This window comes from Aphelocoma coerulescens, chromosome 27 (genome assembly GCF_041296385.1).
Source record: "Aphelocoma coerulescens isolate FSJ_1873_10779 chromosome 27, UR_Acoe_1.0, whole genome shotgun sequence".
Taxonomy (NCBI): Eukaryota; Metazoa; Chordata; class Aves; order Passeriformes; family Corvidae; genus Aphelocoma; species Aphelocoma coerulescens.
In genome coordinates, this window is record NC_091040.1 from 3,105,905 (window position 1) to 3,121,703 (window position 15,799).

At 53.9% G+C, this 15,799-nt stretch overlaps 2 protein-coding genes across 2 annotated transcripts; one reads left to right on the top strand and one right to left on the bottom strand.

Annotated features, from left to right (window-relative positions):
- The first annotated feature begins 825 nt into the window (after nucleotides 1-825).
- Nucleotides 826-1,652, top strand: LOC138099200 (heat shock protein 30C-like). The gene has a single exon (XM_068996311.1). It carries the CDS (start codon nucleotides 920-922, stop codon nucleotides 1,502-1,504), a length of 585 nt encoding a protein of 194 aa, XP_068852412.1. The 5' UTR covers nucleotides 826-919; the 3' UTR covers nucleotides 1,505-1,652.
- Nucleotides 1,653-3,579: 1,927 nt separating this feature from the next.
- RAB5C (RAB5C, member RAS oncogene family) lies at nucleotides 3,580-15,709 on the bottom strand. Its single transcript, XM_068996312.1, has 6 exons — nucleotides 15,631-15,709; nucleotides 7,418-7,662; nucleotides 6,218-6,369; nucleotides 5,811-5,933; nucleotides 4,977-5,070; nucleotides 3,580-4,599 (listed from the first exon to the last, which is right to left on the bottom strand). Exons 2-6 carry the CDS (start codon nucleotides 7,581-7,583, stop codon nucleotides 4,484-4,486), a joined length of 651 nt encoding a protein of 216 aa, XP_068852413.1. The 5' UTR covers nucleotides 7,584-7,662; nucleotides 15,631-15,709; the 3' UTR covers nucleotides 3,580-4,483.
- Between the last annotated feature and the right edge of the window lie 90 nt (nucleotides 15,710-15,799).

The window sequence follows — 15,799 nt, forward strand, 5'->3', positions numbered from 1 at the left end:
AGGGGTGTGTCCCTTCCAGAACGCTCTCTCCCCACGCACCCTCCTGGAGCCATCGCCTATTTTTGAGAGGCTGATTATCCACCAGCCAAAATAGCAGCGCCTGTTTCTGGGGACAAGTCACATGCCACAAATAGGGAGCCGCAGTCACTGCTGGCAGCTCAGGTTTCTGCAGAGCCATCGTGATGCAGCAGGGCCAGTGGGGCCACAGAGCCCTTCCCTGGCAGGGGGCTTGGTGGAGCCAAGGCTCCATTGTGCCAGGAGGGCATCACTTCTGCCAGTACAGGGACAGTCCCACCCCTAAAGCAACATGTCCCATGTCATCTGCTGCCAGGCACTTCCTGCACTTTCTGGGACTCCTCTCCCTGTTGGCCACCCCCATCCTGCCCTGACCCCTCAGCACCCCACTGTGCATGCCACCTGGGCACGGGCCCACGGGCTGACTTCTAGTCTCACCTGAGGGGACCTCCCTGGGCACAGATGGGGAGAAATGGGCCACAGCTGAGGGTGGGGGGAGGCAGGGAGGAGCCCAGACTCACTCCATGCCTGGGAAATGCAAAGGGCACAGATTTTTGGCAGGGGTGGCTCAGGCATCCCGCTCAGAGGCTGAGGTGATGCTGCTAATTATAAGCCAGGAGAGCAGAGCTGTAAGAGTCAGGGCTAAGGTATGCCGGGCACGACGTCAGCGGTGCCTCTCCTCATGGGTGAGTAACAAGAATGAGCTGGAACGGGCTGGAACGGGCTGAGCTCTTCTCCCGAAGGTGACGTAATGTGCGGGACAAGGCCACGCCTCCGAGGAACGGGAATAAAAGCCTCCGACGGCAGCAGCGGGGCAGACGCTTCCAGCCCACTGGAAAGGCGACAGAAGCAGCAGCAGCAGCAGCAGCAGCCGCCAGCAACAAAAACAACAGCAACAGCAGCGATGCTTTGCCGGATGCACCTCGCACCATTCGCCTCCAGCTCCCTGGCCAGCCGGCTGGGCACAGTGAGGACCCTCTGGCCACACGCAGAGACCATCTTCACCGAGCTGCAGCAGGAGATGGAGAAAGCTCGGGAATTCATGAGCAGCTTCGAGCAGCTCCTGAGCAACCACGGAGCCATCACCGCGGAGCGCACCCCGAACACCAGCATGACCCTGACCCAGGGCTCTGGGGACGGCTTCTCTGTCTGCCAGGATGTGAAGAACTTCGCTCCCGAGCAGCTGTCGGTGAAGGTGGTGGGAAGGAAGGTGGTGCTGGTGGGGCAGAAGGAGACGCAGAATGTCGATGAGAAGGGCTCCTTCTCCTACAAGTACGAGGTGCTGAAGCGGGAGTGGGACGTGCCCGAGGAGGTGGACGCCGAAGCGCTGACCTGCTCCCTGTCCAAGGATGGGCAGCTCCGCATTGAGGCTCCCAAGCTGGCACTGCCAGCCGCTCCCGAGAGGAATGTGCCCATCCAGGTCAGTCCTGCAGCCCCACAGACCGGACCAGCTTCTGAGGATGGAGCCACCAACAAAGCCCAGGCATAACAGGATGGGACCCAATGGCCACGGCAGGACCGGAGCAGACAGGAGCAAGCCTCGGGTTTAAGCCCAGACAAGCTTCATCAGCAATGATGTCATTTTTTTCACTAAACTGGAATGATTTTGTATCCAATAAAAATTCTTTTGCATTGAATCTGCTTGTGTTCTCTGGGTGTTGATTGATGGGGAGGCTGCACCCTACTCTTGGTGCCAGAGGAGCTGGATGCACTGAGAGGGAAGAGCCTCTCTTGCTTCTCAGGGCAGCACAAAATTGGGCCAGACAGCAGACCCAGAGAGTTCTGTGAGGGAGGGGAGTGGATAGGGGAGCACTGTGCTGCTAAGGGAGGAAGGCAGGCAGGTAGGGCAGCCCCACTCACTTGGATGGGAGCAGGAGGAGTGCCCTCACCCCTTCCTCACACTGCAGATCCACAGCCTTGGCCAATACCCATCCCCACAGAATGGGGAGGGAACCACAGTGGGCTGCCGGGCTGGGTGTGGTGTGAGACTGTTGTATTCACACTTTCCCCTTCCCAGCTTGGCAAGGGGCTGATGGAATCCACCGTGAGCTTCCAGCAGCAGCAGGGAGGGAAAAGCCCAACCCTGGGCGCAGTGCATAACCACCGCAAACACCCGCGCTCAGGCCCAGGCAGGCAGCAGGTGTGTGGGCAGGCAGCAGGTATGCAGGCAGGAACGCCTGTTTGTGCTAAAGCCACCCTGAGATCAGACAGCCCCTTGCCCAGACACACCACAAACAGCAGCAGGTCCCCAGCCTCACTACTGAGGCCCTGAGTACCTGCTCTGGCAAGCAGCAAGACCCTCCTTAGGGCATCACAGATGCCTTCACAGAGACCCCAGGTCCAGGAAGAAACCAGGCACCCAGGGAGAAGAGCCAGCAGATGGCAACAGCCCCACACACAGTGTCCACAGAATTATTCTGAGTGGGATCAGGGAAGGCCTTCTCCAACTGTCCATCTCTGGCTGCTTGGGGAAAGCAGCAGCATCAGTCCACCCCACACTGTAAGCACTGGGTGGTCCCACAGAGGTCCTGAGCTCCTCCAGCAGCTAAGCAGCCCAGGCACAAGCAGCACCACATGAGTGAGGTGCACTGGGGGCCACTGGAGGCCACACCACACAGGCAGCCCAGGCTCGAGCATGAGCCCAGGCAGTCCATCACCAAGACCCGTCCTGCTTCCAGGATTTTAAGGAAATACAGCATGAGGAAGAGGCACTGAGACCTTGCATAAAGGATGAAGGGCACACGAGCCAAGGCTGTTCATACAACTCTATATTCACAGCTCTCCTGTGACTGAGCGTCTCACAGCCCCTCAGCTGAGGGGGGCATCAGGTTCCAAATGCACATCTCCAACCCTCAGCCTCTCCCGAGCAGTGCTGCCGGCAGCATACGTGGTAGGGACAGAGCTGCAAGGGGCTGCTCCTTCTTCCATATTGACTCCAGGTCTCAGCTCTGGGTGTTGGGGTCTCATAGTCCATGCAGCAGTGAGAGGAGAGCAGCATCTTCCAAGGCCATCATGCTCCAGGGACAGAGGCATTGCGTTCATTTGCTCTGGAGTACCATCCCACGCCTGTCCCATTGTAGAGCTGAGCTCCTCTGGGCACTGCTCCCCCACCTCTTCCCAACTTGCATTGTAGAGTTTCCTCAGAAGTATCAGGCAAGGAATAATTCCCACAATTTCCCTCAAGTTCCCTTGAGCACAGTGGAGCCAAGTGAACACCAGCAGCATCACTGTGAGAAGAGCAGCTGTGCAGGAGCAGCCACACAGCCCAAGCTCAGGAGGCCCCATTTCTCCCTCTTCAGGAAGGAAGGGCCCCATTTCCCTAGCAAGGTGTGGGACATACCAGGAACAGCGAAGCACAGTTCAGCCTCCACCAGAACTGTTGTGCTCAGGTCCAGTCCCTGCTGCATTAAGAAACATGAACATTCTTGTTATGATAGGTTTATAAAAATTTTGTTTTAATCACACAAAACTGAAGTTTGTGATGAAGACTAAAGTCAACAGTTCCTCTTAAATACCAGGATGCATAAGACACTGCATTAGGCACTAGGCAGCAGCCAACATCAGTTAGAGTCTGGCAACAGAAGCCATTTAATACCTCCCTTCATTCTTTGTGGAATTACAGGCTTTTGCAATACATGTCATTCCCACTGACAGGTTACCCAAGGTTTCCCCCACCCCACCTCTGTACATCAGTAAACCTTGTGTATTCCCACCAGAGCAGGGTTAACAATATTAGTGGCATCACAACCATCAAGAAAAGGACAAATTTCTATACAAGATTTTTTGCAAAAGTTGCAACAGGATTAGTGCATTACGACAGAACCGAGAGAAAAGAAGAGTTGGCATGCTGGAGTCCAACACAAAGAAAGACAACAGGCAGCTCGTTGGATGTACTATATTGACAAGATACTGATTGGTTACATGGAGAAACATACAATACAAAATACAGAAGAAACCAGTTTTGCTTCCCTCTGCCCCACCCCAAATACTCATCACTGATTTGGTCAATAAGTGGCCCAAGAGCCGGAGTTTGTCTCTAATGCTACAGTTTAGTGGTTGTTCTGGGCGCATCGTACGGGATCAGCCTCAGCTCTTACAGACAGGGAACTTTAAACACGTGTCCCAATATCCCTTTGTTTCCCATAGTGAACTACAGTGCTGTGGGACCTGGGTGCTGCTGGCCTCACCCGCGGGACGGCCACACTGGCTGGGCAGACACCAGGTCCTGCATCCACCACCACCAGGAAGAGGGAAGAGCAGAAGTTCATATATTAAAAAAGTGACTTAAGACTTAGAATTGAATTAGTATTTGTACAGAAAGGTGCAGGTGGAAGAACTCCCTCCAGCCTATGATCAGAAAGGGATGGAGAATCACAGCGGCGCCGGCAGCAGCCGCCCTACGGTAAGTGCGATCGTTAGCGTGGGTTCCAGTCACGTCCTCCAAGGGCTCGCGGGCCGGAGCAGCTGCTCAGTTGCTGCAGCACTGGCTTCTGCTCGGCTGGCTGCTCTCCTGAAGGTCCACCACCCGATTCCTGCCTGGGCCACCAGGAGCATTCTGGGGTTCATTTTTTGGCAGTTTCTTGGCTAGAAAGAAACAGGAAGTTAGGAGGGTACTCTAGAGAGGCTGACCTCCTCCCACTGCACGCCCCAGGCTGGAGCCCTCGCCACCAAAGGAGTTTGGGACAGGACACTGCCAGCAGCACTGCATGGCAAACCAACCCATCCTTGGCTCTGGCTGGCATCAGACCTGCTCATACCTCCATCACCACCCCGGCCACAGGGAAAGGGAACCAGCTTTCCAAGGCTAAGGCTCCACACGCTCCAGGGAATGACCGATCACATCAGTGTTGCAAAGTGGACACCTGCCCCAGTAAGAGCCACCAGCCCTGGCTGACACAGGACCCCCTTGGACTGCAGTGCTGGTGCTCAGAGCTACCCCAGCCCTACCCACAGGCCGTTACCTATTGCCATGAAGATTTCATTCACATTCATCGCTGTCTTCGCCGACGTCTCCATGAACAGCAAGCTGTTGTCATCTGCATATGTTTGTGCATCCTACAAACAATCACATCAGAATGCCTAAGGCACCCTGCCAGGAGGCCCAAGCAGACTTCGTGCACTTCACTTGTCAACACACTAACTGCTGCAGAAATGCTATGTCCCACCTTGGGCCAGAACTCCCTCCCCTATCCCTGCCCTCCCCTGTCCCAGACATCCTAGGGACACGCTCCACCAGCAGCCCTGCACAGCCAGTGTCCCACAGCTGAGCTGGGGCACAGCCTGACTGAGCCACATGCACATATGGTGCCTGGTAGTTGGGTCAGCTGGGAGTGTGCCACCCATTGCAAGGGCACCACAAGCAACCCTGTGAGAGGGCTGGGTAAGAACCTCTCCCAAGTGCTTGCCTCAGATGAGGTAAGAGCTGTGAGGAGCAGAGAACAAGCTGGGAATGATTCCTCATGTGTCTTGTACCCAGAAGATGCTGTTTCACACCCTCCAGACATCCCCACATGAGTAAGGCAGCAAAGAAGACTGAGGGGACAAGAGTTTGTGCTCTGTGGGCCTCCTCCTCCACATTCACCAGGACTTTCACCTGCCAAGGCCACATGTGCTATGACAGAAGTAAGGGAAGGGCAGGGCACAGACCCTGCTCAGTGGCATCCTGCAGTCCTCAGCATAAAACCTCACTTTCACTCCCTCAAAGCATATTTTACATAGTCACCATGTCCCTCATTTAAGCAAAAAGATTCTTTCCTGACCTGCTTGGTTAACAACTTCTTTGGATTCCCACTCACCTGGAAGTCCACAGCTCTCTTGGTAGCAAGGTCTGCCTTGTTTCCTGCTAGTGCAATTACAATATTGGGGCTAGCCTGCCTCTGCAACTCTTTCACCCAGTTCTTGGCTCGTACAAATGTGTCCTGGAAGCAAACAGGAGGCAGCAGTCAGGAAGGGCAGCTGTGTAGGAATCCACAGGGCAGATATGATTAGAGCAAGGCTTTCCTGTGAGAAGTGTTCTGCCTCTGCAGCACTTGGCAGCAGGATCCTTTATCAGCTCACAGCCTTGGCCAGAGCTGAGGAAGAGGCCATGAGCAGTTTTCAAGAACTTGGCACCCACAGCCAGGTACGTGCAGGGCTCTCACCCAGACACACTCCCAGGGCACCGGGAGCCTCCTGGCAGCCCCCCAGCCCTGCCCACACTCACTGTGTTCGTGATGTCGTAGACCACGATGGCTGCCTGAGCCCCCCGGTAGTACATGGGGGCCAGGCTGTGGTACCGCTCCTGCCCCGCCGTGTCCCAGATCTCAAACTTCACTGTTGTGTCATCCAGACACACTGTCTGTGTTAGGAAGGCAGCTGCAAGAGAAGGGGGTTTGCCTCAGCTCCAGCAGGACAGGGCACAGAGCCAGCGCAGGAGCTCGGAGCAGCTCTGCTGCCACACGGGAGCGAGCTGAGCCCTGCAGAGGCCGGTGCCAATCCCTGTGGCAGCTGCAGCTCTGCTGTATCACACTCCCGGCTCACAGGAACCAAGAACCACCACACAGTGACAGGAAGGTGGCCCAGAGGGCCTAGGCAGCAGCCAGCCTCTGGAGCATCCACGCTGCCAGACCCTCCCAGTAGCCCCTGACGGGATCACACAGTCCACGTGTGGCACCACCAAGATCAGACCGGGGGAGCACCAACAACAGCACCAAACTCAGCCCAGTTACACCACACTCCTCAGTTTAGTAACTGGTTATTTTCTTGTCCCAGTGAGTCTAATGCCACATGTTACACCCAGGACAAAGGCACCAGCCTCAGATCCAGACTGAGGCAGAGCACAGCCCTCCACAGAGGAGCATTAGGCCCTGCTTGCCAGTAAGCCACACTTACAGCTGTGCTTACTCCCTGCACAGGTCACGGAGGGAACAACTCAAGCCTTTTCTCAGGACACCCCCCTGGTATTGCTGCTCAGAGACCCTCGTGCCAACCAGCCTTTGGCTGATTGGTGACACTGTGCTAATGATTTCAAGCTAAAAAACTACTAGACCTGAAAGCACTGTGGAAGTAGTTAACAGTATCAGGCTAGAAACAGCCCCAAAATCCCAGGTCATGGTCTAAAAAGATAATTAAGGGCTATAAAACCAAGCTGAAGGCCTCAGTACTCATTAGTAGCTGGAGTTGAGGCACTGGAAGTGAAGCCTCAGAGGCAGAGTGCAGTGTTGCCATAGCGTTATTCTCTGCTATGCTGATCCTCACACCAACGAACAAATTGCAAACCAAGAGTTAAAGCATTAACTGTTTGGCTCTATTTATAGCAAAAATCCCAGACCAGACCAAAATAGCCTGTCTTGCTTCTGACACCCCAGACTGTCCCAGCAAGGTCAGCACCTCCTGGCCACAGGCATCTGGAACTGGCACTCACCTCCAATCGTGCTCTCCTGGTACTCGTGGAACTGCCCCTTCACAAAGCGCAGGACCAGGCTGGACTTCCCCACCGCTGACTCGCCCAAGAGAACAAGTTTAAACTGGCAGATTTTGTTCCCAGCAGCTGGTCCATTCGGTCGGGCAGCTCCACCTCGACCTGCCATTGTGGTCTAAGTGCAGGAGTGCCGAGAGTTAAGGATGCTGCAGGTTCTGCACTGGGATCCACCTGTAGGCAAGTTGCAACTGGAAGAGGTGGTCAGAGTTAGTGACACGCTCAGGGACCAGCTGTACCAGTTCTAGAGGGTGGTTTGATCTGCAGCCACCATCAGCACAGACTGGTGGCGGTTCCTTCCCACAGTGGAAAGTTATCAGCTGCAAGCACCACAGGGCAGTTCCTGCCAGACAGCAGGCCCTGCAGCAGAATGTCAGTCTGCAGAGCCTCCCTGGAAAAGAGGTAATGGTAATACAAGCTCTCCTCCCCACCAGTGGGCCCTCCAGCACTTCCACCATGTGTGGATGTTACACACACCTTGCTGGGGTGAGGCAGGTAAGGAGCACCCAGCACACAATGGGTGTTATTAGAGCTTTGTCTACTCAAACAGCAATTACTCAGTTCACAAAGGTAACTGAGGTTGACCTTTAGCTCCTTCCTTCTTTCCTGAGTTCACAAGGAAGTGACTTCAGACTGTCAATGCTATACAGAGCCACCCCAGTGCCACACTGGCAGGAGGCAGCTCTGCAGGTCATGAGGCATTTGGACAAAAGGAATTTCTAAGCTGTTTGTCCCAAGGCGCTTACACCACAACATTCTGCACCTCTCAGCAGGGCCAAGGATGGCTCTGGAGCCAGGCAGGTGGTCTGCTACAGGGGAGGCACCTGAGGAGGTGCCCACCTCAGGAAGCACCTGACAGCAGCTGCTTTTGGGCACAGGCTGTCCCCTCAGAAGCTGATAGCAGCTCCTCCTCCCATCCCTGCTGCACACCAGGAATCACCACCCAACCTGATTCAAACAGAGGCAGCACCTAATGCTTCCCACACCCATCCCACTGCCTTAACACCCTTATCCTACAGCATTCCAGGCCATCAGGCTACTGGCCACGTTCCTCACATGGACTGTTCGAATCCAGCATGAACAGGCAGCATCCCCTGGGATCGGCACTGCCAACCACTCCTCAGCACCAGCCTCCAGAGCAGTGCAGAAGCACAAAACCATGGCAGGAACAGCAGGAAACATTGATTTGCATCCAGAGTTACCCACAAGCGAATCCTAGGGCCTCCCTAAGCACTAAGCCCTGCTGCCTGCAGAGAACAGGAATCCTTTCCAAGTACACAGTTACAGATTTAGGCACATTTCCTGTACCCATCACAACTCCCACTTCCCTGTGGATGATAACTGCTACAGCTGATTGCATCTGCTCTGGATCATTACTTTCCATTCTACTCTCCTAACACAGGCTGCTTGTTGGAAGAAAATGCCCCAAAAGCCAACTTCTCCTTGTTCTGAGAGTATCCCCAAAGAAACTCTGTGTACATCCTGCATTTTCCCAGCAAATATAAGATATCCATGAATAAGAAGTTCAAAGCAGGTTGAACTGGAGCACAGTGTCCTGTGAACAAGGCTCAAGCCTACTCAGAACAGAGGAGAGTTTCAAACAGCTGCTTTCCAGGGCAAAGCCTGTCCAGCTGTGACTGCTTGAGGTTACTTTATGCCTCAAGTTTAAACAATCCCACAGTTTGATAGGGAACCTCCAGCCATTTCAGAGCTACTCTGGAGCCCGTGAGTGCCAGCAGCTGGAGAACCTCAGCAGCTTGCAAAACACAAAGCACTTGAGCATACGCTGACCTAGAGACATTTCACCTCAAGCTGCTCTGACCAGGAGGCAGTCAGACCACCTGTTAAGCCGGTACCAGTCACCAGAGCTGGCAGGTAGGACAGAAACCAAGCAGCAGAACTTCTGAGTGCTGTGGGATGTTTCAGGAGCCAGAGCTGTGAAGCCATTGCTCTGAGTCCAGTCTTGGGTTAAGCAGCGAAGATACTGTAATTCAGAGCTGGGTCCTTGCAAGCAGCACTGTCAGGACCCCCCTCCCCCTTCCGAGGAAGGGCAATCACTGTTTGGCAGGATGAGAACGCTTGATACAAAGCAAACCAGCAACTGGCTTTGCTGGACAGTGAGGGAGCAGTGTTTGTTGCTCTGGCCAGGAGCAGCTTGGTCACTGCCAGGTTCAAGAGGCTCAGCAGGAGCTCTGCATCTCTACCAGCCTGAAGAGGCTTCTGCCTTCTAGAGTTACCCCTCTAAACAGAGCTTGCAAGGGAACAGCTTTGGTTTAACCTTGTATTTATAATTCCCTGAGCAGTTTGTCAGCTCTGCCGCTGCTCCAGACCAACATGCTGCACGTTAAACACTGTGTGAATCACCGTGTCTCTGAGTTATGGCCTCCTGAAATCTGATAGCAGTGATTCCCAGAGCAAAACAAGGCAATGAGCTTGTTGATATCCTCAAGTCTTAGCCTGACCTATATTTTGCAGATCTTGATGCATTTTGCCATCTGGTTGTGCTACATGAACTCCAACAGAATTAGGTGAGCACATCTATGTTGAGCTCATCATGGACAGCCACTGGCCAGTGCAGGCAGGGTAGCAGCCAGAGCCTTGACTGCTCCAATTATGGAGAACCAGATCATCATCTAAGAGTGGTTTGGAGTTTGGATGCAAGATTATATGACTTCATGTTCACATGAGAAGTTGCCATATCTTTCAGATAATTGAGTGGAATTTACAGACCCTAACTGGTCACTGAGGGCCTCGGGCTAAGGACATACCCGAGACCTGGAGGAGCAGCTGATGGTCATGGGAAGAAGCAAATAACTGAAGGAAGTGGCCACCAATGCTGCAGACAGCGAGTGGGCTCCATGGCAGGACAGGCACTTTCTGCCAATGCCAACATGTTTGAGGATTCTGTCTGACATGTTTGTCAGACAGAACTCAGCTCTGCAGAAGGAACAGGTGGCTAAACTACACAGCCTGGACCTGTGCTAGATCAGCTTACATCCAGCAGTGGACACTGGCTTGAGGAACAGGGAGTGTTTCCTGCTGTATGAAGCCATTTCTGATGTTTGAGGAGCTGTTCATCCCCCCACCTCTTCCAGCAGAGAGCTGGGCATTCACCCCTCCCTGCTCCCCACAAGAACCCCAGCACTGACACTCGAGCCACGGGTCAGGCAGACCAAAATAACCACAGTGATACCACACGGACAAGGGAAAGCAGCTGAAGTCCCAGCTTGTCATGCTAATTCCAGCAGCCAAGGCCATGAAAAGGAAGGGCATGGTGGGGTACTCATGTAATCAAGATTAACAAGCATTAATGTTCCTACTAGTTTCTTTTAACTAGTGAAACCCAGCATTTGGGAGATCACAAGACCCATGAAAAGGCTTGTGCTGGTTTGTTTACCTGCCCTACCCACCTCCTGCTCACTGAAGCACACACAGGAGCTCTGCATCCCACAGCAAAAGCACTGATTTTTTTTATTGTAAACTCTTAACATAGTCTCTTGTTTGCTTTGAGATCAAAGTCAAGTGCCAATTCCTGATGCTGTCCCACAAGTGAGAGCTCCAGGTCTATCACTTCTGCAGTTTGTGCTCCTCCAATCCCTCTCCTGCCTGCCAGGGTTTGCTGGAGGGGGCTGTACACAGCCAGGAGTATTAAATTCAAGAATCTGAGTGCCCTAAATGAGAAAGTACATACCATGGCTGCTGCACTCCCTGCCTGCCCAAGTGCAAGGCCATTCTCCACAGCTCTCGGGATGCTGGGGAATAGCACCAGAACCCATTTCAAACAAACCTACCCAGGACAACAACCCAAATCTCCACAGGGGAATTACTGTCAGATCCCCATGTTAACCCCTGCAGGAGACCCCACCACAGGGAAGCTGCTCATTTAAGGTGAAGTTAGAGAATCTGATATTTTTGCCCTCTGTTCACCCAGTAGCAAGGACTACTCTGAAAGCTGAGGATATTTAGAAACCCAATCCTGAAGACTCTGGTTACCCAAAGGACTGCTGCTGCTCTCAGCTATGCAAGGAGTTGCTTCACTGGGGATTTGTTGGCTTCGAACCAAAATACTCAAGACAAAAGCCCCAGTGAAGTATTTATCTTGTTAAATAGCTGACAGCGTTACATGAATTCCTTGGCAAAGGAAGCCCTGAAGTTACCCAGTGGTTTTGCTTCACCTCACACTGCACGGGCAGCTGGCCCGCGCTGCTCTGCTCTCCCCAGGGCTGCACGGTCAGCTCCAGGACATGGAGCCAGGAGCAACTTCCATGAGCAGGACCAGCAGAAAGTGTGGGTCCCACCAGAACCACACAAGGACCACACTAGCCCAGGCTAGCACAGCATGGAACATCAACCTAATATTCCAACTCATCAATATGATCAATAAGAACAAACTTCCAGAGCCTGACTGCAGGAAGGTCCAGGCAGCAGAAAAAGGAGGAACAGACCCAGCGGTTATAGAGGAGATGAACTGGGAAACAGACTCAACCTACAGACCTCAGCCCCATCAAATCTGATGAGTTTCATTCAATACTTTACCTTCCTACCTTTTCCCTCCCCAAAAATGAGCCCTCAGTGTCCTGATCAGCACAGATGCAGTCTGGAGTTCAGGAACGGCTCTGAACTGGGCCACTCCCCACTGCAGCTGGCAGGAGCTGCACTACAGCACTAAAGTGCAGATTTACAGACCCAAATCAGCTCAGACTCCTATGGCTGTGACTAACTCATGATAGTGTAACAACTTCTCTGTGCAGTCCCATGTTCAAGACTCCCAAAGACTTGGACACGCTCATCTTAATTTAGAGGTAAATAGGATTTCCATTCCAAAGTTGAACTGCTCATTCAGCTACAACCCTCAACAAGTCTAGGAGCTCCTACCAGCTCCTTCTCCTGCTGTTGATACACACATCTGTTTCCTGACATCCATGGCCTCTGGAGCAGCCCCAACAGTCAGCTGTTTCCCAAAGCAGCTTTTCCAAAACAACTCTGTCCTCAGAGATTTCAAGGCCACCACCCCGCTGTTACAATCCCTCCGGCACAGACTTCTGCAGAAGAGTTTTACATCACCTTCATCTCCCAGTAGCTGCCCACTAGCTCTAGGGAGCAAAGCCTCCACATTCCCTGTCCCACAGTAGCTCTGTCTTGGAGCTCTCACCCACTCTCAGTTATCTTTGGCACAGCAAGGCTGGAGGAGCAACCCATGGATGCAGCCTGGACTGACTCGAATGGAACAAAAGCGTCAAGGTTTTAATTCTTCAGTAAGGTTCTTTAACTCCTCTTCCTGACACTGACCCCTGTTCAGACACCCTCAACAGACACAGCTTCATTCTGACCAGACACTCAGCAACGCACGCCTTGGATAGCACCCACTATTCAGTCAGCAAGAAGGCAACATCAGCAATGCAAAGCAGCAAACTGCCACCTGCACTGCAAAAAATCTGTGACCTTCAGAATATCTTTCCCAGACTGCACAAAGATCTCCTGCCTCAAGGAGCTCCTTATTTGGAGCGCTACCAAACCAAAGCAAACATGAAAAACAGTGTTTTCTTATCTGTTTATGCAGAATTGCTCCAGCAGCTCATTCCTGTGCTTCAGGGGAGGACAGCATTCCCTCTGGAACTCAGATGAATTTTATACCTCCCCAATACTGTCACATCCAGGAAGGCTCCCTGTTTCTGGCCAGTGTCTGGAGTGATTTCGGTGTTATTCCAACAACTTCTCAGGACTTGCATAAGAGGCTGCAAACTTCATACCCCAAGGGAAGAAAACAGCTGACTCCAACATTTCTACATTCTATCCTCTTTTAAGTCTGCTGACAGGAATACTCTGGGCTACACCCACTTCATTAGAAGCGTTCCCATTTCATTTCCTGTGTCTGAAAGCGCTTGGCATTCCTTCCCCCTCCCTCCTCAGGGAGATGCCATGACCACCATCTACTAACTGTGCAGCAGCTGAAGAAGTTTGGATCCAGAGTTAATGACTGGCAGGGCCTAGAACAACCCTCGAGCTGATCCCTCTTGAGATGCAGAAGAGCTGTGCTGTGATGGAGATAATCCCACGTCTCAGCACAACAATTAGGTTTGGCCAAGCACACACACACAGGGCCAGACAGTTCCTTTAGACACTGCTCAACCCATCACTGGTTTCACAGGAAAGCAAAGTGTATTCTACTAATGCAAAAATAGATAAATGTTTTATCTTACTACATTCATATCCACACGCCAAGCCAGCCTTTCCCTCATGCTCTCCAGTAATTCAAACCCTCTCTGGGAGTCCATCTCACCTTGCCGGGGTTGCTCCGTCAGCTGAAGAGGCATCAGCACCTACTTACAGAGCCTACAGGGACCCCCCCCACTGCCTGCACCACCTGCAACCAAATGTCACCCAAATCAGCCAGAGCATCTTAAGAGGGAAGCAGATTTTTGGTCTGGAAGTATTGACTGTTCCAGCAAACTACTGCTGCTCATGAGGAGTCTGAAGTGATTTCAATGCTGAAACCCAGGTATGACCCCAAACATTCCCGTCCTCGACCTCCCAGATCCAGGCAGGCTCATGCTTTACTTGCTCGCCTCACTCCAAGAACTCAAGACCAACATTGTCTTGTAGCTGCCTACCCTTTTCACCTATAGTTCTTTCACCTTATTATCCAGGTGTGCTGAAAAGAAATGTAAAAGACTTTCATAGTCAAGGCAGTAGTGGACATTAGTGGGATATTTCCAGGAAGCTCACTCAGACAGCATGGCATGTCAAGACAACTGGACTGAGTTTGCTTTTTTGGCCCCAGTTAAGGCTCAGAGCCGGCTCAGGAGCCCCAGCAGAGCACAGGCCCAATGTCAGGCTGTAAACAGGGCAGCTCAAGTGTGCTGACCCTCCACACAAAAAGCTAAGAATAGCAGATGCAAGTTGTTCCACACCAGACTTAAAATAGTCCCTCAGCATATTCCCCTCTCCAACTTCCTTACAGGTTTGAAAACAGCCAAGGTCAGAGCTCCAACAGCCACTTTTAAGGGCAGCAACTAAAGATCAGCTGGGCCGGGGTCAGAGCTGGGCTGGGCTCCTTGCAGGGTCACAGCACCACTCACAGCTCCTGCCTGGCCCCAGGAGCTCTGGCAGCACCTTGAGCATCACCAGGAATAAGGTCCGAGCAGTTTCCCCAGGATACAGCAGGGCAAACCTGCTGCTCACACTCACACCCGCACTCCTGGTGCAATCCCCCAGGACCCCACATCGACCGCACTCCCAGCTCACACACCAGGGTCTCTCCCGCTGTGACAGAGATCCAAGGACAGCCTTGCTCCAGATTCCCTTCCAGACAAGCCACAAAATGTCCTCGCAGCCCATGGGCCTTGCTCAGGGTCCTACAGCACCATGTGTGCTCCTTCACAAGAGCCCTCGAGGGGCACAGGGCTGTGCTTGGCACCAGCAGTGACCCAGGACTGTCTTCCCTATTTATTTGCAGCAGACTAAGTCACCTCCCTCATTTCAGCAGCTCCCGGGAACCCAGCCGGGCTTCCCAGCACCCAGAGTTTGTATTCCCACCTCAGAGGCTGAGCAACTACAACCAAATATAATCCCACCACGAGAACCACTTCTGTCCTGGCACCACACCTTCCCCAGTCCCATTCAGCTCCCAGTTAGTCAGGGCTGTGAGGAACGGGAGCTGTGCCCCAGCCCCCGGACAGTCACACGGTACCGGCCGCAGGTGCTCGTCCCCGCTGTCCCGCTCCTGCTCACGGCCCGCCCGGGGGGAGCCTGACCCGAGAACCCACAGTGCCGCCGGGACCCCTCCCAGCCGAGCTCCTCTCCCGTTACCGCTCACCACACACCGGTACCACCAGGCCGGAGCTGTCGGTGCCCCGCGGCAGCGCCGCTCCCCCGCCTCTCACGGCCCCGCTGGGCCGGCACACAGTGAGAGAACAGGGTACCCGCCCGCCCAGAGTCCCCGCCCCGCCGGTGGCGGAGGCCGTCCGGTCGAGCCCCAGCATCGCCCCGCCCGGCACAGCGGCGCCACCGAGCCCCCGCTCCACTCCCGCCACGGGGCCCCCGAAGCGGCGGGGTCCGGCTGCTACCCTCGGCCGGGCGAGAACCCGGGGAACGGGCCCGCACCCTTGGGCCGGGCCCGGCCACCTCGGGGCGAAACGAGCGACCGCGGCCGCACTCACCGCCCGCAGCGCCGCTCCCGCCGGTGCGTCTCGCAGGCCCCGGCCCTCACTTCCGCCTTTACCCGTTCCGCTTCCGGACCCGACCACCCCTTCCGCCCCCCGCTCGCCGGCCACAGGCAGACACAGCTGTCAATCACCCGCGCCCCGCCCCTCCTGAGCCCCGCCCCCG

Bases quoted from the DNA above. Each gene is read 5' to 3' on its own strand.
- LOC138099200 (XM_068996311.1), top strand. From the start codon at position 920: ATGCTTTGCCGGATGCACCTCGCACCATTCGCCTCCAGCTCCCTGGCC.
- RAB5C (XM_068996312.1), bottom strand. From the start codon at position 7,583: ATGGCAGGTCGAGGTGGAGCTGCCCGACCGAATGGACCAGCTGCTGGG. The intron at 6,370-7,417 runs GTGAGTGCCAGT...CTTCTCTTGCAG, and splicing joins CCAGGAGAGCACGATTGGAG to CTGCCTTCCTAACACAGACA. The intron at 5,071-5,810 runs GTGAGTGGGAAT...GATTGTTTGTAG, and splicing joins AGAGAGCTGTGGACTTCCAG to GATGCACAAACATATGCAGA.